The 25,488-nt window shown below is 43.0% G+C and overlaps 1 protein-coding gene across 17 annotated transcripts in view; it reads left to right on the top strand.

Moving 5' to 3' along the window:
• DISC1 (DISC1 scaffold protein) overlaps nucleotides 1-25,488 on the top strand; it is a 371,616-nt gene that overhangs the window by 222,019 nt on the left and 124,109 nt on the right. The window contains exon 10 of one of the 17 annotated variants that reach the window (XM_078357329.1): nucleotides 2,302-2,406. The exons of the other annotated variants lie outside the window; for them this stretch is intronic. Within the exon in view, the coding sequence (XP_078213455.1) occupies nucleotides 2,302-2,342 (41 nt within the window). The 3' untranslated portion in view covers nucleotides 2,343-2,406. Of the gene's footprint in view, nucleotides 1-2,301; nucleotides 2,407-25,488 lie in introns of those variants that run through there. 17 annotated transcript variants of the gene reach the window in all.

The following is a 25,488-nucleotide window of genomic DNA, read 5'->3' as shown; positions in this document are numbered from 1 at the left end:
CGGTCTGATGCTTCGGCTGCAGACAGAGTCCCAGAGATCCCTCAGCTTTAAAGTGTCTACATCATCAATCGGAAAATTCCTTTCTAGGACCGGAGTTGTAGCTGTTTCCTAGACTTCTGTTTATTTTCCCTTTCTTTACCCACTCCTGTTTGAAATTCTGCTGTTGTTTGCATACTGTTTGCCTTTGTGTCCCTCCTTCCATCTGTTCTTAAAAAAAATCAACTGAGTTTTATTTTAAACCAATCCAGATGACAGGCATACAGTCTTCACAATGCTTTGGAAACCAGTTGAAGAAAAGTCTCGTTAAATTAGTCATCCACTCAACTCGTTTTCCAAATATGATCTATTGTTGGGGTGCCTGCCTGTTTTCAAGATAAGTGCGTATTTCAGAGGCAGGTTCCTTGTACCCCAGATAAGCAATTATTGAAATTGGCTTTGACATACACTTTCAGTTTTAATTTTTCCTTTTACATTCTGAAATAATCTCCGCTTGCATGGAGCGTCCCACTACCATGTATATATAAAGATGTGCTTCAGGCATGCATCAGGAGTTCGTCTATTCCATGAAGAATACATTGCTGTGGAAGAAGAGGGCGGGGCCTGATGTCCTTCCTGAGCAGCCCTGAACGGGCTTCAGCTGCAGGGATAATCTCGCAATCACCGACTCTGCACCCAGAGTTTCTTTTTTTTTTTTTTTGAGACGGAGTTTCGCTCTTGTTACCCAGGCTGGAGTGCAGTGGCGCGATCCCTGCTTACCGCAACCTCCGCCTTCTGGGTTCAGGCAATTCTCCTGCCTCAGCCTCCTGTGTAGCTGGGATTACAGGCACGTGCCACCATGCCCACCTAATTTTTTGTATTTTTAGTAGAGATGGGGTTTCACCATGTTGACCAAGATCTTCTTCTGTAAAGTGGCCGTGTGAAGGAGACCTTGGGAAGAAAAACCCACTATCTGATAATGAGTCTCCATGAGAGATTTGGGAGTCTTTCCCATCAGTGCCCCAGTAAGAGAGGCAGAGGAGAATCAGGTGAGGCTACTTATCACCATTTCAAAGCCTATTAGAGATCAACGATTTACAGTAGGGCTGCAGATGGGAAGCAAAGCGGACTCCGGCCTGATAGTCAGAAGACTTGTGTTTCAGCCTCTTTCCATTATGTCCCTTGGCTAGCGCCCCTTCCCTAGCATTGGGTCTTATATGATGTACCAATTCGTGATTTGGAAACCAGCGTGAATAGAGTACTTATAAAACCTGGTGGCGCACTCACAGAAGGGAATGAGTTGGGAGGGTTTAGAAATTGTAAGCACAAGTTTACTAGTGAGAAGGCAGGTTAGGAATATCATTAAGGAAAATCCAGATGACAAATTTCCTTCTGTCAAGGAAAATGGGTTCAACCTCATAATTAGATCATTCCTGCAGAGCCGAGGAACTGCACAAGGCATGGATCTTCACTGTGTGGGGAGACTGACTCAGAACAGAAAGTTGTCAGAGGGGTTCTGTGTGGAAAATATAATTGGAATCCCCAGATTATGACTCTCTCATTGGAAGATTATCTTAAATACTCTTTTTTTTTTTTTTTTTTTTTTTTGAGATGGAGCCTTGCTCTGTTGCCTGGGCTGAAGCGCAGTGGTGTGATCTTGGCTCACTGCAACCTCTGCCTCCCAGGTTCAAGCAATTCTCCTGCCTCAGCCTCCTGAGTAGCTGGGACTAGAGGCACCTGCCACCATGCCCAGCTAATTTTTGTACTTTCAGTAGAGACAGGGTTTCACTATGTTGGCCAGGCCGGTCTCAAACTCCTGACCTCAGGTGATCCACCCACCTTGGCTTCCCAAAATGTTGGGATTACAGGCATGAGCCACCATGCCCAGCCTTAAATAATCTTAAGCAGTAATGTTCAAACACATGTCCTGGCCAAAGACGTCCTAACTCATTCCCGTTTGTTTTGTCCCTTCCATTCAAAAACACTTGTTGTTATAGTCCTCTGCTTCAAAATACTAAAACAACTTATCCATGCGTTAACCATTTGAATTATGAAGAATACCATAGCATTAAATGTATTTAATACCAATGAAGACATGAAAACAATCTCCATCAGAAACCAAGAATGCAGACATCCTAAACCCTCAGGACCCCAGGCAGAGCATCATCTGGATGTGGCCATCGGGTTCTCTACCAACCTTACCTGGACCTCTAACTTGTCTGACCCATGGATATCAACTCCATCAAAAAGTCAGTCTCTATCTTTGTAAATCTGACCTGTCTGTGGCAAGCCGAATTTTTATTAAGCTCTGACAAATACTTATAGCTGTGATGTTTGGAAGAGGTGATCCAGGATGCTGTCCGTGATGGGGAGAGGAGAAGATTCTGCAGCTGAGCCTGTGAGGACATGAACCACCAGCTCCTGGCCCTGGTAAGTGAAGGTCACCTGTCAGCCGAGTGTCGGTCAGCTGGGGGTTCCTCGTCCTGCTGCCTGGGTGCTCTGGCAATGTCTGCTGCTGAGGGGGTAGCCGGCTGCCTACGAAGGTTTGAAATCATTAGCAGTATTAACCACTCCTTGGGTACTTGGGCAGTTCACTTCCCTGGCCTTGACCTCACTGTTTTCTCATCTGCAAATAAGAAAAAGGGCTGAGATGATCTATAAAATTCCCTCGAACACATCTGGGTCTATCATTATTTAAACATATTAGTTTGAAAGAACTCAACTGTACTTCCTCTAAATTGCCAAGTACAAGGCTCCGTGGTCATTTTTGCTCTCCTGTCTGGTGACAGCAGGTGTGGCTTGGCCTTGCTCTTCTCCTTCCTTCCAACTTTCTCCTAAGGTCTGTAATGGACAACTTAGATCATTCACAATTCCCCAGCATAGGTTGGCTTGAGAAGTGGGGCCACAAGTAAAAAGAACCAAAGAGGGAAAAAGCATAAACCAAACTATATCAAAAGGTATGAGAGTGGCTAGGCCACATTGGTTAATGGGCCATGGCGTAGTCCATTAACTCAGCTTCCTAGGAATGTTCCAGAACTGGTTTCTATTTGGAAATGCTTGATAATGTGGGCTGCAAAAGGCCCAAGAGTCCCAATATACAGCAAGGACATTCTGAAGGACCCCCTCTGATATACTTGGGATGTGTGTCCCTGCTCAAATCTCATGTTGAAATGTAGTCTTGAGCTTTGAAGGTGGGACCTGCGTGAAGTGATTGGATCATGGGGGTGGATCCTTCGTGAATAGTTAAGCACCATCCCCCTAATTGTACTGTCCTCGTGGTAGTGCGTTCTCATGAGATGTGGTCATTTAAGAGTGTGTGGCAGCTCCCTGCTTGCTCTCTTTCTCCTGCTTTTGTCACGTGATGTGTCTGGTGTCTTTTTGCCTTCTGCCGTGACTGTAAGCTTCCTGAGGCCTCCCCAGAAGCCAAGCAGATGTCAGCATCATGCTTCCTGTTAGGCCTGCAGAACAATAAACCAATTAAATCTCTCTTTTTTATACATTACCTAGCCTCAAGTATTTCTTTATAGCAGTGCAAAAATTGCTTAATACACCATCCCATCTCGTATGTATTTTAGCATCTTAAATTCCTTACAAGATGTAGCAAAATGGTTTTAATTGTCACTGATCCGTGGTAGTTGCAATCTGGGTTTTAAAGCTTTGTGTCTGAACACTCTACTGGTTTTAGCATTCCTGAACCCTAGAATTCAGTGCTGCAAATGAGTTTCAAGAAGATTTGTGGCTTTCAGGAGCCATAGCAGGCTGTCTCTGAGGCCATAACAGAGGTGGGCAGGCTACAGCTGGGGTAACCATGACTGATTCTTTTCTGCTGCTGCCTCAGTGTCAGGTGTGTGGACTTCCTTTGTCCCTCCCACCTTTCTTTGTTTGCCTCCCACTCTCATGGTTAATGGTAAAGGGAAGGCTTAGGGGAATGGGCAGGGTGTGAACAGGGTGCCCACTGCTAAATGGTTCCACCTGGTGGAGACAGCCCTGATGGGAACCACAACACAGTACTGATATCATAGCCATCCACAGGGCTACTCTGGAGGAACTGTGGTTACAAGATCAATGGGTCAAGTCAGCAGTCAAGGAAATCTCCCCAACAAGTAAAGAACTAAAAATTAGAAGGGAAGATTTAGTTTGATATGAGGAGCCTTTCTTTCTCTTTTCTTTTGAGATGGAGTCTCACTCTTGTTGCCAAGACTGAAGTGCAATGGCGTGATCTTGGCTCACTGCAATCTCCACCTCCCAGATTCAAGTGATTCTCCCACGTTCAAGCGATTCTCAGCCTCCCAAGTAGCTGGGATTACAGGAATGGGCCACCACACCTGGCTAATTTTTTGTATTTTTAGTAGATACAGGGTTTTTCCATGTTGGTCAGGCTTGTCTCAAACTCCCAACCTCAGGTGATCCACCTGCCTTGGCCTCCCAAAGTGCTGGGATTACAGGCGTGAGCCATTTTGCCTGGCCAAGGACTCCTTTTTTATCAAGAGCTCTGTGACACCCACCGTTCTGGGGGGTGGCTCATATAAGTCTTACTGCACAGGCCAACCTCATACAGCAAGGAAAATTTACTGGATGTCCGCAGGCATCTTTGTTGTATAATCCTGACCTAGGTTATTGACAAGCACTGTTACGGTTTTGAGCACTAAGAGAAAAAGGTCATGTTGTACTAGTGAGTCAACATAAGTGTAATGGCTAAATTCCATGTACAGTGGGACTATAACTTAATTCCTTTACTGTTTAGAGAAAAGTCAAGACACACACATCCAGAATTTTGTATTTTTATAACTCTTGTGTAGGGAGAGGGAAAAAATAAATATGATTTCATCTGACCGAGTAAAGGTTAAGGTACTCAAGTCTTATTTCTGGTTCTTACTAAGCAATTTGCAGCTTGATACTTGAGTATCATGAGTTTCTGGTTCCTCTTCCCATTGGAGTTCAATGGATGTTGGGTATTAATGTCATTTTAGGTATGCTCTATGAGGTTGTATGGTACAGCTGCCCACTATTAGCCTAGTGGTGGGACATACATGTTCAGATCAGTTTTTTTTTCCTCCATGTAACTTTGCATGTTTGCGTTTACATTTAAAACAAAAAACACAACTGAAGAATAGAAATGCATGACTAATGTGCATGGAATCAGCTTATTTCAGCTGAACAGATGAAAATCAAAAACAACTTAATAGCTAAATTCAAAGATGTAAAAAGAGTGCGTGGTAAATGGAAATCGAGTGGTAAGTATCTCAATTCATATTCACTGAGGGGAACATGAAGACAAATGAACTGAAATTGCAGCAGAAAAGAATTAGACATTAAGAATCAAACTTCATAACTTCAGAAAGTAGTCTTTTGAGGTGTCTGATGCAAAGAAATGGCACTGATACCTTAAAACAGCTTATTCTTTTATTTTATTAATATTTATTAAGCATATTCTATCAGGCAAGTGCTGGGCCTGGTGCTGCAGACACATTGATGAACAAGACAGATAGGCACTCTGAATGCCTGGTCTGTAAGTCTAGTTGGAGAGGAAAACTTAAATCAAAGACACAGACAGGCAATTAAAACTTTTACAAGTGACATGAAGGAAGGTAGGAGGGTGTGAAATGGGGCACCTGACCAGACTAGGGCAGAGCACAGAGACTGCTCCAAGGAAGTCACAAGTTCAGAACTGAGGTGCAGTAGTAACAGATGGGGAGAAAAGAGCACCAGACCAGCTGAACAAGCACCTGTGCAAAGATCACAAGGCCACAGGGGTTTGCTGGCTTCAAGGGATGGAAAAAAGACCAGTGAGGTCAGCAGAGATGGGGAGCTGAGAAGGGTAGCCCTGGGTTCAAGACACAGGCAGGAACCAGACCAAGCAGGTTCTTGAGGCAAGTGAAGGACTTTTATCTTTATATAAATGGCAGAGGAAAGTTGTTGATGTCATTGTCATTTTTTTAAATGCCTTTTTTTTTTACTGGAGTATAATATGCATGCAAAAAAGCACCCATAGAGGTGAGCTGGGTGAATTTCATTGTGAACACATCTTGCAGCCAGTACCAAATCAATAAGCAAAACATTAGTAACCCCCAAAAAGTCACCCTTAGCCCTTCCAAGTCCTCAGCATGTTCGGAAGGCAACCCCGTCCTGACTGGTAGCAACACTAGGTTAATTTTGACCATTCAGCTATTTTATATAAAGGGAGTCATACATATGTATTCTCTGTGCCTGGCTTCTTTCACCCAGCAACATGAGACCCATCCAGGTTGCCACTTGTAGCCATAGATTACTGTGTGAATAGAACAGGATTTAATGATCAGTTCTGCTGTTGTGGATGTCTGGGTAGTGTTTGGCTGTTTGGAATGGTGCTTTAGGTTGAGTATCCCTCATCTGAAATGCTTGGCATCAGAAGTTTCCAATCTTTTTTTCAGATTTTGTAATATTTATATGATACTTACTGGTTGAGCATTCCTAATTTGAAAATCTGAAACTGAAGTGCTCCAGGGAGCATTTCCTTTGAGTGTCATGTCAGTGTTCAAAAAATTTCAAATTTTAGAACATTTCAGATTTTGAGATTAGGGATGCTCAGACTGTACTATGAGCAACTTGGTGATTCTATTTTACCTGCTCTTGTGTGTTTTTCTAAGAGTGGAATTTCTGGGACTAAAGGTATGCCTATGTTCAACACTAATGGATCCTGCCAAGCAGTTTTCTGAAGTGCCCACCAGGCATGCATGAGAGCTCTCTTGGAAGGTTTGCTGTAGCCAGTGATATGATCAGATCTGAGCTTTTGAAAGGCCATGTGGCTTCCTATGAGGAGAATGGACCAGAGAGGCAGGAGTGCCTGGAAGGGCCTGTAGGGGCTGTGATGATGGGTCAGGCAAGCAGAGACGGGGAAAGGCCGGTATGCAAAGAAGTACAAGGAGCCAGGAGAGATGGGTGGGGAAATGGCTGATGGGCCCAGGGGATGTTTTGGATGGGGGGCATAGTGGGCAGGAGAGGGAAGAGATGGCAAGAATGACCCTGTTCAAGACACAGGCAGGAACCAGATTGGTGGTCTGTGATTGGTGAGATGGTAGTGTTTGAACTCTGGAGCTGGATCAGAGATGGGGAGGTGTGGATCATAATTCTAGTGCATTAAGAGTATATAATTTGAGGTGCATTAGAGATGTCCAAATGGGAATCAAGCAAGCAATTAGATACAGCGGTCTGGACTCAGGTGAAGTCCCAGTGGACATTTAAACTTGAGAGTCATTATAGCAACATGGATGAGAGCTCTGGTTTGAATGTTTGTGCCTTCCAAAACTCATGTTGAAATTTATCCCTAATGTGACACTACTGAGAGGTGGTTGGATCCTGAGGCCTTTGCCCTTACGAGTGGGTGAATCTATTCATGGATTAATGAGTTAATGGGTTATCCTGTGAGTGGGACTGGTGGCTTTATAATAGTAATAAAAAAAGAGAGACCTGAATATAGTACATTAGCATGCTCAGCCCTCTCACCATGTGCTGCTTTGAGACTCTACAGTGTCCCCACCAGCAAGAAGGCTGTCACCAGATGCTGCCCCTCGACCTTGGACTTAACCTCTGTAACTGTACAAAATAAATCCTTTTCTTTATAGATTACTCACTTTCTGGTATTCGGTTAAACGCAACAAAAACCAGTGTAAGACAATGCGGAAATGTCACCTGGGTTGAGAGTCTGGGTTGAGAGTAGCGAGAAGAATGTCTCATTTTATTATTTCTTAGTTTGAGAGAAGTTATTCAAATTAAAGTCTGAATACTTAAAAAGCTTTTACTCTTGATTTTATTTCAAGTGAAAGCTTCTTAGGCATGTGTTTATTTGTAGGGTAGAGATGATGACACTGTTATAGGACCGACAGGTTTGTACACCCACTGCACAGTGATAGACCCATTACATGGAGACAGCAGGATTTGCAGCAGAAAAAGAGTTTAAAGGTCAGAGGGCGCTGAGTAGGAAGGGGAGGAGACCCTCCAATCCATCATCTCTCCAACGTGTTCTGGCCTGGAGTTTTTAAGGGGATCATGGAGAGCGAGGCAAGTGGGGTGAAATCATCAGGATGTCGAAACTATTCTTGGATGGGTCAGCTCCTCAGGGGTCCCTCAGACCAGCTGAGTCAGCCATTTCCTCAGAATGTAGGACCCGAAGGAATATCTGGAAGGAAAAACTTAATGTTTCATGATTTTCAAGGTGTTATCAATAGAGCAGTTAAGGGGAACTGTGATCTAGGGTCTACGTGCTTCCACAGTAGGCAGCAAACAGCTCTGGGGAAGGGGCTGGAGTGCAGGCTGGCCTCCTGATTAATAGTGAGTTGCCGCAAGCTGTGTTTATTTTCCTTTCTCGCCTCTCTTTCTTCCCTGATTAATTTTATTTAAAAAAGTTTATAGGGACAGTTTCAACACCGTGGTGTGGGCAAGAGAAGAGAGTGAGTTACCTTGGTCTCTGCTGCAGGAAGTCACTGTGGCCAACAAGGGACTTTCCCAGGCAACAGGGCCTCTGCGTTGGTGTCTTGAGCTGCCGTAATCGAGGACCACAAACCAGGTGGCTTAAAGAACAGACACACGTTGTCTCACAGTCATGGAGGTTAGACGTCTGAGACCAAGGCGTTGTCAAGATGGCAGGGCTCTCGGGAAGGATCTGTTCCAGGCCTCTCTCCTTGGCTTGTGGTTGGCCATCTTCTCCTGCCATCTCTTCTTATGGTCTTCCCTCTGTGTCTGTATTTGTGTCCAAATTTCTCCTTTTTATTAGAACCCCAGTCATAGTGGATTGGGGCCACTCTAATGATCCCATTTGAACTCTGATTACCTCTGTAAAGACCCTGTGCCCAAATAAGTTCCCATTCTGAGGTCCTGGGGGTTAAGAACACTGATAGACTTTTTATGGGGGGGGAATAATTCAACACATACACACTCGCAGCCAGGGTCCTGCTTCAAGGCCAGTACTTCCCCTTCCTTCACCACGCAGGTGAATGGAGGTGGCAGGTGACTCTAACTAGTGCCCATTTCATGTCTCATTCAGTCAGAGTTTCTAGAGCCCGTGAAAATGTTCTCATCACACAAGCCTTCCAAACAGCCAGACATTTTGAAGCAAGAACGTGACAATAAGCATCACTCTCATTCATTGTGTGCCACGTCCTTGCAAGTTCACAGGCCTGATTTTCCACCTTGTTTCATTGATGAGCATCTGAGACTCAGGAGCTTAAAGGAACTTGCTTGAGGTCACATGGTCGGTCAGTAGATACTCAGGGTCTGGGCCCAGGCTTGCCAGCGCACCTCCACTCCTCCTTGCTGTGGGCCCAGGGCCCAGAAGCCACAGGGGGATTTAGTTTTTCTTTCAGGCTTTACGGGCACAGGGTATCTAGCAGAGTAAATAGGGGCACAGTGATTTTTAATGGTTAACTCCTGGGTGAGTGCTCTATTCTTGCCATCTCAGGCTGATTTATTTGCAGCACTGGTAGTCAGGGTCCCTACAGCAAGGGAAGAGATAATCTCTAAATATTCCCTGGAGCCACGAGAAACAGCCAGGTAAAGAAGCATCCTTCTTTCAGCTGGAACGTGATGATGTTTTCTGTCATCTCAAATGAGGTGATCTCCAGAATCCCCCCAATCCTGTCTCATTCATTCAGGCATGAAAAAGAGAGAAACATACTAGACAGGAATTAGATTTGGAAGTCTTTCAGAGAAAATGTGTTTGATTTTTCGGTCCCACACCTCAGTAGTTTATTTCACACTGTACTTATTGGTCTCTCTGTCTCACTTCTCCTTACATAAATCCTTCGGGTGGTGTTTGAATCAACAAAACGTATTAGATAGGAAATATACCGTGGCTCCTGTTGCATCATGCTACTGTACCTGCATGTTGTCATTTGTACCTTATTTGCTGTCTACGCAATGAAAAGGTTTTTAAGTTTTTGGGTGAGAAAGGTTTAATCACTGTCCTCAGTCAGGTTTGCAGCACAGAGCCAAGTGCATTTGGGGTGACGACGTGCAATTGGTGTGACAGCGTGTATTTGGACCTGCCCTTGGAAGTCAGGCCTGAGATTAGCCAGGACAAAGGCTTCCTTATCTAGGTGTGAATGTGGAATGATCTGAAATGTGTGGACAGTCTATTATGTGTTCATCACTGTGCCTCATGATGGGCCTATAGGGATGTCTGTGACACTAGGATACAGGGCTGGGCACCTGGTTGTTGATATCAGATATGCAGGAGAAGAAGGAATGGGTGGGGTTGGAGAGGGCACAAGCACAAGCATAAGACAGTTCTGCTCCCAAGAGGCTCATGTGTAGCTCAGTGCTGTAGACACATGGGAGCAGCCATAGTGCAGAGCAACAGATCCTATGAGGCAGGTGCCCACTGCTGATATGAGCAGGAAGAGATGTGCAAGTGAAGGGCAACAGATTTGGTTGTTGAGACTGATAAGAGGAATCAAGACATATTCCCAGGAGAAAAATGATTCTTAATCTGGGCCTTGAATAGCCATTCATTCATTCTTCATTTTCTCTATAATATTAATTAGAGTTCTGCTAATATGTACCTAGAAATGTTCTAGGTATAGGAAATTAAGCAATGAACACCAAAAGACAACCCTCCCCCCACCAACCCCTTGCCCTCAGGAGCTCACATTCCCGTAGGTAAGTGGTAGTGATGTGGAGAGGGATTGGTCTGGTAAAAGGAACAGCGCTGGCCACTGCACAGGGTCTTGTGATGGGGTTGGTGTGAGTGGGTAGCCATGTGGGGCAAGTCAGAGAGGAGGCATAGAGTTGCCAGGTGCTGGATCCCACATGAGGAGTCTGTGCCAAGCCAAAGAGCTTTCTTCTGAAGGCCTCAAGGGGCCACTGCTGGTTTCAGCAAGGTGGGAGGTCATATTGTCAGACTTGCACAGGGCAGCTTGGTGCAGGATAGAGGCAGGTGAGAACACAGGCAGGGAGCCCAAGGCCTGGAGAGAGCTGGGGAGGGAAATTCAGGGTAAGGATGAGGATTTCGAGTTGACTTTCACTGCTGACTTCTCTGACTACATGGGGATGATGCCATCGACTGAGGGTAGGATAGAGGAAAAGAATCAGGAGCAGGAGAAACATGATGCGTTCAGGGTTAGACCCATTTCTTGTGAATTCCAGAATTCTGCCAGCCTCACCTGAGAGCCCATCAGACGTAAGAGAGGCTTCTTACTGTGGAGGAAGCTTTGGAATGCTAATGAAAGATGGCCAGCTAAATAAATGACATGCCTGGTGGTCTAACATTCAAATCCTGAGAGTCCCTTGCCCGGCACGAGTGGCAGTTCACATCCACAATCTAAGTTTTGAGAGATGAGAATCGTCTCCTTTTGGGTGGGGCAGCTGCATTGCACACACAGTACCCAGCCGCTCAGTGAGGGCTGGTGGTGCAGTTCCCAGGCTCTGACGTTCCTGCTCTGTAGAAACAGCCTCCGAGTGTCAGAGAACCCAGGTTCTTTTTGGACAATTTGCATCTGACACATTGTTGGTATCTGATAGCATTTGTTATGCTAATATAACCAATATGATTACAGGAAAATCAGAAAATCCCATGTGTACTCAGTGTTTAGCTCCCACTTGTAAGCGAGAATGTGTGGTATTGGGTTTTCTGTTCCTGCATTAATTTTCTTAGGATAATGGCTTCCGGCTCCATCCACGTTGCTGCAAAGAAAATGACTTCATTCTTTTTTTTGTGGCTGTGTAATATCCCATGGGCTACTTGTGCCACATTTGCTTTATCCAGTCTGCCCACTGATGAGCATTTAGGTGGATTTTATGTCTTCGCTGTTGTGAATAGTGCTGCAATGAACATACACGTGCGTCTTTGTAACAGAACAATTTATATTGCTTTGGGTGTATAAGAACAGTAGACACTGGGACCTACTTGAAAGTGGAGGGTGGGAGGAGGGTGAGGATTAAAAAACCACCTATTAGGCACCATTTGTGTTACCTGGGTGATGATACAACCTGTACAACAAACCTCCATGACATGCAATTTACCCATATAACAAATTCATATATGGACGTCCGAACCTAAAATACAAGTCGGAGAAAAAAAGAAAACCAGAATATAATTTGGGCTATGTCTTTGTGCAGTCGGTTTTACAGAAGGAATTAACCTGGGATGGGGGAAAGAGTGCATTTAGTGCAGGAATATATGAGGGAAGGCTTTCCTTTGTCTGCTCCTCTCCGCAGTCTCCCCTAGGATTTTTTGTACTTCTGTGGCCCACGTGATCCATGGCCAACTGGCTTTAGAAGTTGTTATTAATAGTTCCCCATGCTCATTTTCATGAAACAGAAGGAAATGCAGCCTCTTCAGTTGATGTCTAGTTAGCAAACCAGCAGTTTGACACCAGCTGGTCATAACAGTCATTTTTAATAAAACTTACCTCTGAGTTAAAATAAAAATGCTGCCTCAGAGATTTTGTCCTGAAACGTATGAAAAAATGACAGGTGGGATCTCTCATGCAAAACTTCTGCTAGGGCTGAAGGAAAATACCTGATAAGGTTGTTTGCCCATGGGGGAAGGATTAATTGGATTTTCTATCTCGCCCCTAGTGTCTAACCCTCTGTTATTATGACAGGACCACAGAAGTTTTAAACGCTGAATCATAGTTTATCGTTTTAGCATTTTTGAGCTATGGAGATAAGAGTGAGGGAAGGAGTTTGGTAGGGGAAGGAGTTCCCACAATACTCCTGTGATTAATTATTGTTTGTCTGAAAATGCAAAGCCAGATATTCAAGCCTGATGTAGCCTGTTCAAAGCAACCCCAACTGGGCAATGAAAGCCTCAGCTGAGGACCATAGGATTGAATCCAGGCTCCCGTCTTTCAGGTACCTCCTCATGCTACTGCTGCATTTATGTGGGTAATCTAGGACTATGTCTGCGGTTTGTTTCACCGTCTTCTGGATCTCTTCTAAACCAGTCTGTGTGTCAGTCCTGTGGATATGCATTTTCTGAATGAGACTCTGAGGAATGTTCTCTCTAATAGTGTCTGTGGTGGCAGTAGAAAAAGGGGAGGAGGTGGAGAAAGAAGAGGTAGCAACAGAAAGAATTGTAGGGAGCTTAAGCTAAAAGCAGGTGCTAAGACTGCAGGATCAAATGATTCCCACTTAGGTGTCCTGTTCTCTGTCTTTGTTTTCTGTGGCCATAATAGAACACCACAGATTTGGTAATTTATAAAGAGCGGAAACACATTTCTTCATTGTTCTAGAGACTGGGAAGTTCAAGATCAAGGGGCTGGCTCAGTGGAGGGTCTCTTGCTGTGTCATGCCATGGCAGAAGGTGGAAAGGTGGGGAGGGCAAGAGAGAGGGAGCAAGCGGGGGCCAAGCTTGTCCTTTTTCTTTTATTTATTTATTTATTTTTTGAGACAGAGTCTCACTCTGTTGCCAGGCTGGAGTGCAGTGGCACAATATTGGCTCACTGCAACCTCCACATTCCGGTTCCAAGTGAACTCAGCCTCCCAAGTAGCTGAGACTACAGGCACCCGTCACCACACCCAGCTAATTTTTGTATTTTTAGCAGACACAGGGTTTCACCACGTTGGCCAGGATGGTCTCGATCTCTTGACCTAGTGATCTGCCCGCCTTGGCCTCCCAAAGTGCTGGGATTACAGTTGTAAACCACTGCACCTGGCCGCTTGTCCTTTTCTAATGGACCCCTCCCACAGAAAGCGTGAATCCATTCTAGAGGTTGGTGCCCCCATGACCCAGACACCTCCCATTAGGCCCCATCTCCTAACACTGCCCTCTTGGGATCAGATTTCCAACACATTAGCTTTGGGGGACACATTCAAACCATAGCCCTCCCCTATAGCAATGAGTAATAACCTTGTGGTGATTTTACTTATTAAATAATATTGACAAGGCTTCCTCTTTACGGTTTGCTTGTGGTAAATCTTCAAAACTCTTGGGTAGTTTCTGTGGGTTTAAAGTTCCAGGTGAGGTTGGTTGTTAAGGAAAGAATTTCCATGAGAGAAAAATGTGTCTGAGTTTTGAATAAAGAAAGTCATACGTTGTGGGCAACTGAAATGCCCTTTTTTCACTCTTCCTTCCCCCAGGCTCTAAATGCCTTCCCTGAATCAATCAGTCCAGTCTGCAGTGTATTTACAGACGCGTATCTCCTGGAATACAAACAATATGTGCTTTGCTTAAGGTTTTGTTACTTTGTTCCTTGCTGTAAGTTTTACAAAATGATTTAAAATACTCAGTGCTCAACTCCAAAAGCTGATAAAACAGAATGAAGACATTGGGTATGATTTGGAAACAAGTAAAACAGAACAGACCTGACTACTTTCTAATATAATTTTATTTTAAGTGCAAGTTACTATTCTGCTTTCTCCAAAATCAGACAGCTGGTTCCTTCTTGAAGCAACTCTTAAAGACAGATGGACCAGCCATGTCTTCAAAGTGTTGGCTTCTTCTGTGGCTCCCATTTTCCCGTTTATCCTGGTGGCTTGACTTCTTCACTTGCCAACCTCTGTTCTCCCTGGCACCAAGGAGTTATGTAGCGTTGACTTGTTCTTTTCCATTTGAAGGTGGAAGGATGAACATAAGGTGCCAGACTGGGCTATTTTATTCATAGACAGATGGATTTGCTCCATTCGTGTAAAGAGTTTCCTTTGTAGAATATCTGAATCCTGGCATATCCTTTAGGTGGATGTATAATCCCTATCTCTATACTTTTCCCCCAAACCCGAGTTATACCATTAAGTCTACAGGACTGGGCAGTTACAACCTGGACATTCGTCCAGTTTTCTGTATTCTACTACAAAAACTTGTTTCTGTTGTTTAAAACATGGGATTATTTGTGAGTTATCACTCTAGAAATGAACATACCTGAATTTACTGAGGATTTAAACTAATTACTGACATCAAATTGGTTCAAAGAAGTAGGGAAAATAAAGCAGGGATTGACAACTATTGTTTGCTTCATTCTAATTTTAGGGCCCTTTAGCTTTAAAGGTGAATTGTTCCTTGTTTTATACTTGGAGTATTTATTTTATGAATAGGTAAATTACAATAACAAAACACTACACAGTTGTGAAAGTGAGAGAGCTACTGCTACACATACCAACATGGATAAATCTCCTATAAATCTCATCATGTCCATGAGCAAAGCAAGTTCCAGAAGAATGCCCACAGTATGAGAACAATTATTTGGTTTAAAATATGCAAAGCAGCATTCCATATGTTTTAAGGACACATATATATGAAAGGAAAGGATACATCCATGTTTGGGAGTGATAAACCCCTAAAAATAGTTACTTCTGGGGGAAGCAGTGGAGCAGAATGCAATCTAGGCAGGGTACTGAGGGAGTCCTTACGTGATAGTGGGCAGGGATAGATTTGTGAGTCGAGAAGAGCAACTGCATGGCATCTGGAAGGCGTGCTGGCCCTGGGCTCCAGGCAGAGGCTGTTTGCATGATCAGCAGATAGGAAGTTGCCATGCATGTGGGGGCAGTCTGAATGCCAGTGCAGGCAAGCCAAGTGAGCAAGGGGAGTGAGACAAGAGGTGCTAGCTAGAAAACCCTGTCTCATGGGAAGATGATGACCGCAGAAGGCTCAGAGGAGTGTCCACCCCAGTGCCCCATCCATGGGGCTGCTGCTGCTTAGCACCCATGCCCTTGGGTGACCCACCCTTCTGCTCAGGGGCCCAGAGGTTCTTTCTTCTTGAGGTTCTTTCTTCTTCCTGGTCACTTTCCCCTGAGTTTTGGTCTAAAAGATAGAATTCCAGGTGAAGCCAGCTTGCTGCAGTCCTGTAGCCTCACATCTCCATTTGGGATCCTTTGAGGGAGGCTGAGCAGCCCTGCATCTCTGAATGGGAGAAATGTTTCCACCTTGGCTCTTGGGGGCACTGGGGCCATTTTCCTGGTGTTCTGAGCACTCTCCCTGCAGAAGACACTCTCAGATGGTAGATTTTGTGGCTTTCAGTAAGTAGCGGCCTCCAGGAGTCTCCAGCAGGAAAGCACCTGAGCTGACAGCCAAGACAGAGTCTGACTCTAGATGGCTATTTGCCTATTCCAGCCTTAGGGTCCCCAAATCTAGGTGAAATGACATGGGCATATGGGCAGGTCAAGCCACCATTGCACATAAGGTGGGATACACTCCACCAAGACTGAGACTGAAGCCTGGGGCAAGACTTAAGAGTATTCGTAGCTGCAGAGAAACAACAAATGGAGAGGAAGATGGAGTGATAGGAAAACTGAAGCCAGAGAAGAAAGTATTTTGTATGTAGAGTATCATTTTCTAGTCATTGCTAGCGTGATTAAACATAAAACATCACTGCTTATTGAAAGCGACTAGACGGTATGTTTGGTGATTGAATTCCGACTTTTCCTTTCAGATAAGGAGAGATTTAATCTGTTTCTGGAATCCTCAGGAGCACCCTTCCCAGTTTTACCATTGAGGGACTGGAGACCCTGAGAGGCAAACGGGCCTGGGTGCACTCACAGAGGAAGTGATCACGCTGGATCGCAGACATTGAGTTTCTGATACTCAATCTAGAGCTCCTCTCACCAATCACACTTCAGTCTACACAGTTCTCCCCCCACTTTTTTTCCATCTTCTCATCTACTTCCCTTATTCTTTCTCTGTAAAACATGTAGGGGTTGTCATGGAAGACATTATTTTAGCCGAAGTTGATGCCTTCAATTATGACAAATACCAGGAGCTCCTTTAGAAAATTACCTTCACAAAAGCTTTTTAGAAAGCAGTGTTGCTGTCACTTGTAGTCATAATTTGGGTTGTGCTCAAAAGACTGAGATTGGTTAATACCAAAGGGAGGTGTGGTTTGTTCTGTATTTATTGTTTCAGTACTTATTGGGTTTGGGGACTGCTGCTATGAGAAATTGCTTCTCCTAGACTCCAGAATTTGCTTAGGGAGTGTTTTTCTCTTTGAATTGCTAAAAGTGTTATCTTCTCTCTCATGGATTTTTCAAGGTGTGCAATAAGTTGTGTAGTTGCTGCTCTTCTGCACACAGCTTTAATATAAACTGCATATTTTCACTCTGTATGTGTGAGTAATCGGTGCCTTCTATGGCTCTGATCTTGGGTAAGCAAAAAGCACAGTGACTGCTGAAATATAGGGATGGAAATTTCTTTTTCAGTAAAGATCCTATGAAATCATAATTGAACATACATAAAATACTGGATTGTCTGTGCAGCATTGATCAAGCATAAAATCAAGTTCGTAAAGCAAAAATAAAGGTCAAAGAGAAAAGATACATCACTGTGGTTTTTAAACATTTTTGAATAGGCTGGGTATGGTGGCTCATGCCTATAATCCCAGCACTTTCAGAGGCCAAGGTAGGTGAATCATAAGGTCAGGAGTTCGAGACCAGCCTAGCCAACACGGTGAAACCCAGTCTCTGTTAAAAATACAAATACAAAAAATTAGCTGGGTGTGATGACAGATGCCTGTAATCCCAGCTACTTGGGAGTCTGAAGCAGGAGAATCACTTGAACCTGGGAGGCAGAGGTTGCAGTGAGCTGGGATCACACCACTGCACTCCAGCCTGGGTGACAGTGTGAGACTCCATCTCAAAAAAAAAAGAATAATATCACTAAGTACTTGAAATTCCTTAAAAAGATACTATATGTGATTTAACTTATATGAGATATCTAGAATAGTCAAATTAATAGAAACCGAAAGTACAATGCTTGTGGCCAGGGGCTCCAGCCCTGGTGAGGGAGGAATGGGGAGTTAAGTTTAGTAGGTGCTGAGTTTTAGTTTGAGATGATGACGAAGCTCTAAAGATGGTTGTTGGTGATGGTTGCACAATAGTGTGTGGGTATACTTGATTTCAATGAGCTATGCACTTAAAGTTAAAATGGAAAATTTTATATAATGTATATTTTATTGCAATAAAAAGGATAAATAAATGATACCATATCCTCATAATTTCAGATACATCTCTTATTTACTGATCATTTCTCCTGAGAATGTATTCTCTCTCCATGCTGATTGTGTTTCCTATTTTCCTTTGGGTGCTGTGTTCAGCATTTAAAATTTTTTTAAATACTTAATGCTATGCTCACATTTTCCTCCCATGACAAAGAGTGAGAATACGCATGGCACATGCGTCTCTCACCATCTGTTTGATGGCTGCCTGGAAGCCTTAGGAAACTGAGGGATAGACACAGTCCCACTGAACTACTCAACACTGCTGCTTCCTTGTCCTCTGGCTGAAGGCGAAAACCTGCCTTCCCCTGTTTACAACAGGAGTGTCCAATCTTTTGGCTTTCCTGGGCCACACTGGAAGGAGGAGAATTGTCTTGGGCCACACATAAAATACACTAATGCTAACAATAGCTGTTGAGCTAAAAAAGCAAATTGCAATAAAAAACTCGTAATAGTTTAAGAAAAAAGTTTACAAATTTGTATTGGGCCGCATTCAGAGCTATCCTGGGCTGCACACAGCGCCTGAGTTGGACAGGCTTGGTCTTAACATAGCGTTAATAGGATGTTTGAGGTGGAGTGAGACCAATAGATCAGGAGGCAATTGCCACTGAAAACACAGTTTATTACTCACAGATCTCAGGAAGGGCTGTGCCACGTCACATGAGGAAGCACCAGGGTGGGTGAGGAGGCAGAGGGAGCAGGGAAATATGGGCAAGAGACTTTACTGTGGTTTCTGCAGGAAGGAATGCTGAGACACAGCAAGCCCACTGAGAATTGGCTAGTTTGAATAATTCCAGTGGGCTCTGGGATATAGGGGCTGCCCCTAGTTGTTTGGTACCTGGTCTGGGGTGATTGGGGAAGGGGACAGTGGTCCTGAGTGTAAGATCCCAATAAGAGGGGTTGTTGGGAGGTGTGGGCATCACCTGCTGTTCCATTGGCCTTCAGCCAGGGTCTCAGAACTGGGTCAAGATGGCATTATTAAGAACTATATTATACCCACCAGACTATTTCTTCTGGTGGGTATAATATACCTACCAGTAGAAAGCACCACAGAGCCATGTGGACTTGGGTGGATCTGTGGACAAATTCCATGTTTGAGAAGTAGCCATAACCTGTGGCCTTTCCTTTCTGCAATGCAGACTTCAGCCTTTGCTCAGCAGAGGTTTCACAGCTATCTTTAAAGGTGTTTCCTGAGTCAGCCGATCAGGTGAGTTGTTTAACCCCATTGCCATGAATATTTCTGGCTGGGGGGTTCCAAATACCTCAAAGAGGAAGTTTTTGCTTGAAAGAATCTCTGACACCACCACCACCTTAGAACAGTTACTGGCACTGATTGCTCTACCAAGAGAAAAATGCTGATACTTGATAAACTATTGACACACCTGGGAATGGCCACACATGCTGGATAGTGTTCATGCCACAGGTGGAGGATGTGGGTGTCAGAAAGAAGCAGTGTATGATTCAACAGAAGTAATGTTATTCTTCAAGAAGATTGAATCTATTGGGAATGATTTTTCCCATTAAACATGAAACACAGAGAATTCTTGGTGGATCAATTCATTTAGCAAACAGTCTTGTGGGAGGCAGCATGTATGATGGTCAAGGACGTGGGATGTGGTGTCCACGTAGTGCCTTCGTGGCTCCCTCCCTTATAAACTGTGTCCTTGAGTAAACTGCTGAACCCTGCAGTACCTTGGTGTCCTCACCAATAAAATCGAGATAAAGACACAGGCTCACAGGTTTCCTGTGAGGACTAGAGAACACCTGTGAAAAGATTATTAACTATGTTAGAGAGGAGGGTGATGATACTAATTGGAACAAATAAGGTATTAAAACAAGGGAGAAGTATCTCCACTTTCATGGAATCCAGTGGGGGAAATGAATATAAAAAAAATAGGCAATTATATAAAAAAAACATGGTAGGCCAGGCGCGGTGGCTCACGCCTGTAATCCCAGCACTTTGGGAAGCCGAGGCGGGTGGATCACGAGGTCAAGAGATCGAGACCATCCTGGTCAACATGGTGAAACCCCATCTCTACTAAAAATACAAAAAATTAGCTGGGCATGGTGGCGCGTGCCTGTAATCCCAGCTACTCAGGAGGCTGAGGCAGGAGAATTGCCTGAACCCAGGAGGCGGAGGTTGCGGTGAGCCGAGATTGTGCCATTGCACTCCAGCCTGGGTAACAAGAGTGAAACTTCGTCTCAAAAAAAAAAAAAAAAAAACATGGTAAGTCTGCTGATATGGAGTACAAAGGAAAGACTGTCTCACTTTCTATGGGAGTCAGGATAGACAAACATAGAAGAAAAATAATATTTGATTTGAGCCTTAATGGATAAATAAATAAATAATAAAGGAGAGAAAGATAATTCCTAGAGTAGGGACTATCCCATGCAAATGACTAAGAAGCTTCATTAAGTTAATGTTTAAGAATGTGGCAGGCCAGGTACGGTGGCTTACGCCTGTAATCCCAGAAATTTGGGAGGCCTAGTCAGGCGGATCACCCTGGCCAAAATGACGAAACCCCATCTCCACTAAAAATACAAAAATTAACCAGGTGTCATGGTGGGTGTCCCAGCTATTCAGGAGGCTGAGGTAGGAGAGTTGCTTAGGCCCAGGAGATTGAGGCTGCAGTTAGCTGTGTTCATGCCACTGCACTCTAGTCTGGGTGACAACACAAGACCATCATCTCAACAAAAACAAAAACAAAAACAATGTGACATATTAAAAATTAAAATCACAATAATATCATAGGGTAGGTTGTGAGAAGTTAGTAGCAGGAGATAAGGTTGTAAAAAAAAACAAACTTGAACCGGTTTAAAAGACCTTGGAACATGTGTATATGTGTGGTTAGTAAAATTCAATAGTCTAGAAAGCTTTACATGCAATATAAAGAGGACTATCTTAGTTGAGCAGGCAATTATTAAAATTCTCAGCATAAAATAACAGAGCATAGGACAGAAATCTTGGAAATTGAATAAAAGGCTGTCTATTAATCAGTTCCTGCTTTGGTAATGTCGTGTAACAAACAGCTCCCAAATCTCAGTTGTTTATGTGAAAATGTCTATTTCTTGCTTATGAGCTTGTGGATCATCTTGTGGCTTTGCCGTGTATCTGGGGACTGGACTGTCTGTGGGGCATGCTGTTCTCATCATAGAGTGGAGGAATGAAGACAGGAAGCCAGTCACGCAAGGGTATTTAACGCCTCTAGGTGGACGTGGCATACATTAGGACCCCTTGTGTTCCATTGACGAGTGCAAGCCACCTGGTCACATCCAGAGGCACTGGGAGATGATACACACTCTGCCTGTAGTGAAGAGAAAGGAGAGAAGGAGGACTTACAAACAATGAATATGATCTATCACCGATGGTCAAAAATATCACGAAGACACCAAGTCCTGCAGTGGCTTCCAAGGATCCTCTTATTAGAAATGATATAAGGGGTAGAGAAGTTTACCACATACCAAGAATGTGTATACCAGCATGTGTATACCAATATGGGAACTCACAGTTTTGAGTATGGAAGTATGGGAAGTCAAAAGAAGGGAGAGCCAGAAGTGTTGGGTGGGAAATTGCAAACACTGGCTTCAAGACAGGGAAGGAACAATGGTCTTGTAATATAAACTTTGAAATGGTCCCAGAGTAAAGATATAATAGTGATCAGAGACTTCACTCCATGAACATGTGAACGTCTGATTTATCTCTTGATTTTTAACTTTTAACATGAAATATTTCAGAAACATAGAAAAGTACAGAAAATAACACAGTAGACACCCACGTATGGTGGGTACTAGCATTTTTACCATATTTGATTCAAATCAACCTATTATTTTATTTTCAGTGTTGTTCTTTTTAATTAAAAAAAATTACAGATATACAAATATTGCATATTCTATTCTGGATTGTCTGGTTTTTTTTCTCAGTCTTTGTCATACAAAAAATTTTAAAACTTTTAAACAAGATGACTTCATATTTTCCTTCATTTTTTCTATTTCTTGTTAAATAAGTTCTTCCTACTCCCAGGATCATGTGAATGTTTTCTGTATTTTCTTCTAATTTAAAAAGTTTTGTTCTGTAGCTTTACTTTTTAAAAACATTTTTAAAAATTTCCATCTGGAATTTATTGATGCATCTGGTGTCAGATAGAGGTTAATTTTGTCTTTTTACATATCAGTATCTAATAGCATCATAACCTCTACAGATTTGTGTGCCATTTGTTGTGTGTGTATGTGTGTGTGTGTATGCATCTTTCATAAGTCCCCGTATGCTTCCATTGATCTATTCATCTCTTTCTGAATTAATATCATACTATAATTGCTATAGCATTAGAGGACATTCTGATGTGTGGCATCACAGCTCTCCCTCCCACATCCCAACACACACACACACACACACACACACACACACACGGATTGAGCATCCTTTGTCTTCGAAATTATCATTACTACTAATGGGAATATTTAATCAATTTATATTTAATAGAATGATTAATACATTTGACTTTAAGTCTACTATCTTGCTAGTGGTTTTCTCTTTGTATCCTTTTTTCTTTCTTGCTTTTTTCTGCCTTCCTTTAGAACTGAGTATTTTTTAGTATTCAATTTTATCTCTGTTTTGAATTATTATTATCCCACTGTGTTTTATTTTCCTCAGTGGTTGCTTTAGGGTTCATTCTAGGCATCTTTAACTTGTTATAGTTTCCATTCAAACAATATTATTCTACTTTATTGTATGTATACATAATGAATACCATAATATTTGAAATTTTTATAATATAAAGCATCATAAATATTTTATATATATACTGTCATACACACTATATATCACTGTATATATTTATGCATATATGTCTCCCATATATATATCTCTCCCTCCTATGTATGTGTGTATATATGTGTGTATATATATGTGAGGGAGATAACTAGTTTTACAACAGCATACTTACAGTTTTCCCTCCTGTCATTTGTGTTATAGTTGTCATAGTTTTACTTCTACATATGTTGTAAATTCAGATCAATAAGGTTTTAAAAATTAAATCGTTGTTTCCTTTCCTGGGATAAACTCTATTATTCTATGAAACTGTACTAGACTTTTTACTAATTCTTAAAGCATTTTTGCATCCATATTAATAATTGGAATTAACTGTAATTTTGTTTCTTCATACTACGTTTTTCCAGCTCTGGAATCAGGCTGTACCAGTCTCATAAACTAACTGGGAAATTTTCCATCTTTTTATACTCCTTGGGCCTCCTCCTTGCCTGCCTGAACTACAGCAGTAGCCTTAGAGCCAGTCTTCACCCCCTCACCCTTGTCTCACAGTACACCTGTGCCCCAAATTCATTTCCCACAATGCAGTGATTCTCCTAAAACATGCATCCTTTCATGCTGCCCCCTGGCCTAGAACACATCCCAGTTCATGGCTGATTGCAGTAGGTCAGTAATTCCTTGTTTTCTGGGGTGTCTTTAGCCTCAAACAGGCTGAAATGGTGTCATGTGATGCCCGAGGCCGAAAGGCTGGTGTCGAGTTACGATAACTTTCATACCACTGCATTCCTCCTTCCTGCAAGTTTCAGTTGTACCAGTGATGGCTGTTAACAGCAGACACCATCATTTTCCATGAAATTACTGGTGGTGTGGGGTCGCATTAAATGGGACACATTTAGGGAGTGGTCATGAGGGTGACCTCCTGGATGCAGCAACCTTATGTAAGGCATACCTTACATTTTCCCTGAACCTGGGGTCTGGCGCAGGCTTTTGTAACAGGGGTATGGTATTTAAATAATCAGCACAAAATGCTGCCCATTTAAAGTTGTCTCTTCGTAGAGGTCAGGACAGCATTCTAGGTATGGCATCTACTGACAGCTACTCCTTCAGGAGATAAAAATTATATGCCGATTCTGACACTTTTGAGAAAGAAATCTGTCAAACGCAACTTTTTTTTTTCCCATTTCAGTTTATGCTTTTCGCTGCTCTGCCTTCTTCTAAAAATTGTGCTGTTTTATCTTTTTGACGCTTTTCTAGAAAGTAGCTAAAGCACTAAAATATAATCTTTCCCGTTTCATAGAGCAGGACTTGAGGCTTATAGGTGTTACGTTAAGTGGCTCTGGGACACAAAATAACTCCTGTGGGGACCCTTGGTTTACATCTCAAGGCTATGTTTTCTTAAACTTTCTGAGCACCAATTTCCTCATAGAATGTGGCAGCTTGAAGAAGATTGTATATAATGCATCAACATAGTGTCTGGCACCGTGTCATTCAATAAATATTATACCTGTAAAATACATCAAATAGAGGCTCCACTGCTGGGAAGTGAAGTCCTGCCTATAATTGAGTTTAGCAATTCAATAGAAGATTTTTTTAAATACTGATGTGCAAGGTGGCTGGCCTTTGGGCAGATTCTGTGAGTGAAACAAAGGCAGTTGAGCAATGGCCCCCACCCTTCTGGCATCACTGACTGGTACAGGATCCAGAAACATACGTGATCAGGCGTGCGAGCCCACAGGGCCAACGCCACACCTGGAGTGAAGAAGGAGCAGGAAGGGGGAGGTGGGGATTCATTTTGCCTGGAAGGGCTTGGTAAGACTTCAGAAAGGAAGCGACATTGGGGGTAAATCTTGAAGGATGAGTGGAATTTCAACAGATAGAGGCTATAGGGCTGAGCACTTGCAACAGGGGAGGGCATATTGCAGCCAGACCTCAGTGAACTGACTTGGGCACACTTCTGCCAGAATAAGAAGAGGCCTTCAATTAATACTCAATCCTGCTATAGCTTCTTTGTCACTGTGTCTTTTCCTTGAACTGAATGGAGCTTTCTGACTTTTATCCTTACTTTTCTCCTCTCTGGGTTATAGTGGCAGGTTGTTTTATCTTCCCCTGATGAATTGACTGGTCAGGATATTATTTCAGTTATCATTTATGGAACAAGGCCAAAATATTTCACATATATAGCGCAGACTAAATCGTCTTTTTCTTTTTTTCTGTGACAACCTCCAGCCTATTCGTGGCATCATTGCCATTTATTGTAGAGTCTGTTGCCTTGGGCCGCTGTTAATGCTCTGATGCCAAGTTACCCATCTGATTTTGAGCTGGTCACTGTGTGCTGCCATAGTAATGGGGCCTCCTAGTGCATAGCAACACCTGGTTTACTTCACATCTGATCACTGGAATGTTCAAGAACAGATATAGCTTTGTCTGTCATTTGCTCTTTTAGAGTTACCTTAAGCCAGGGATGTTTTATTTTATGTTTTTTTTTTTCTCTTAAAATCAGAGAAAAATCTAGCTTCAAAACTCAAGTGCTAAACCATCAAAATAGTGTTGTAGAGGCACATTCCTGGGGCAGGGGAGAGGTGGCAATTGATTATATATATATATAAGCAAGTATTTATTGAATCTCATTTCATGAGAAGTGAGAGGTGTGGTTGCTGCCCTCAAGACACTTACAATAGAACTAGAGCGAAAGATACACCTACGTTAGATAAAACAGATATAATCAAGTGAACCAAAGCAGTATAACATGTACACAGGAGGGTAAGCAGAGAGTTGAATCTGCGTGTATTCACTTCAGGTCATTTAAAACCTTGACCTCCAGCAAAAGTTTAACAATGGTTATAATAATAT

The sequence above is a fragment of the Callithrix jacchus genome, chromosome 19 (genome assembly GCF_049354715.1).
Source record: "Callithrix jacchus isolate 240 chromosome 19, calJac240_pri, whole genome shotgun sequence".
In the NCBI taxonomy this organism is placed as follows: domain Eukaryota; kingdom Metazoa; phylum Chordata; class Mammalia; order Primates; family Cebidae; genus Callithrix; species Callithrix jacchus.
This window is presented reverse-complemented; position numbering and strand designations above follow the sequence as displayed.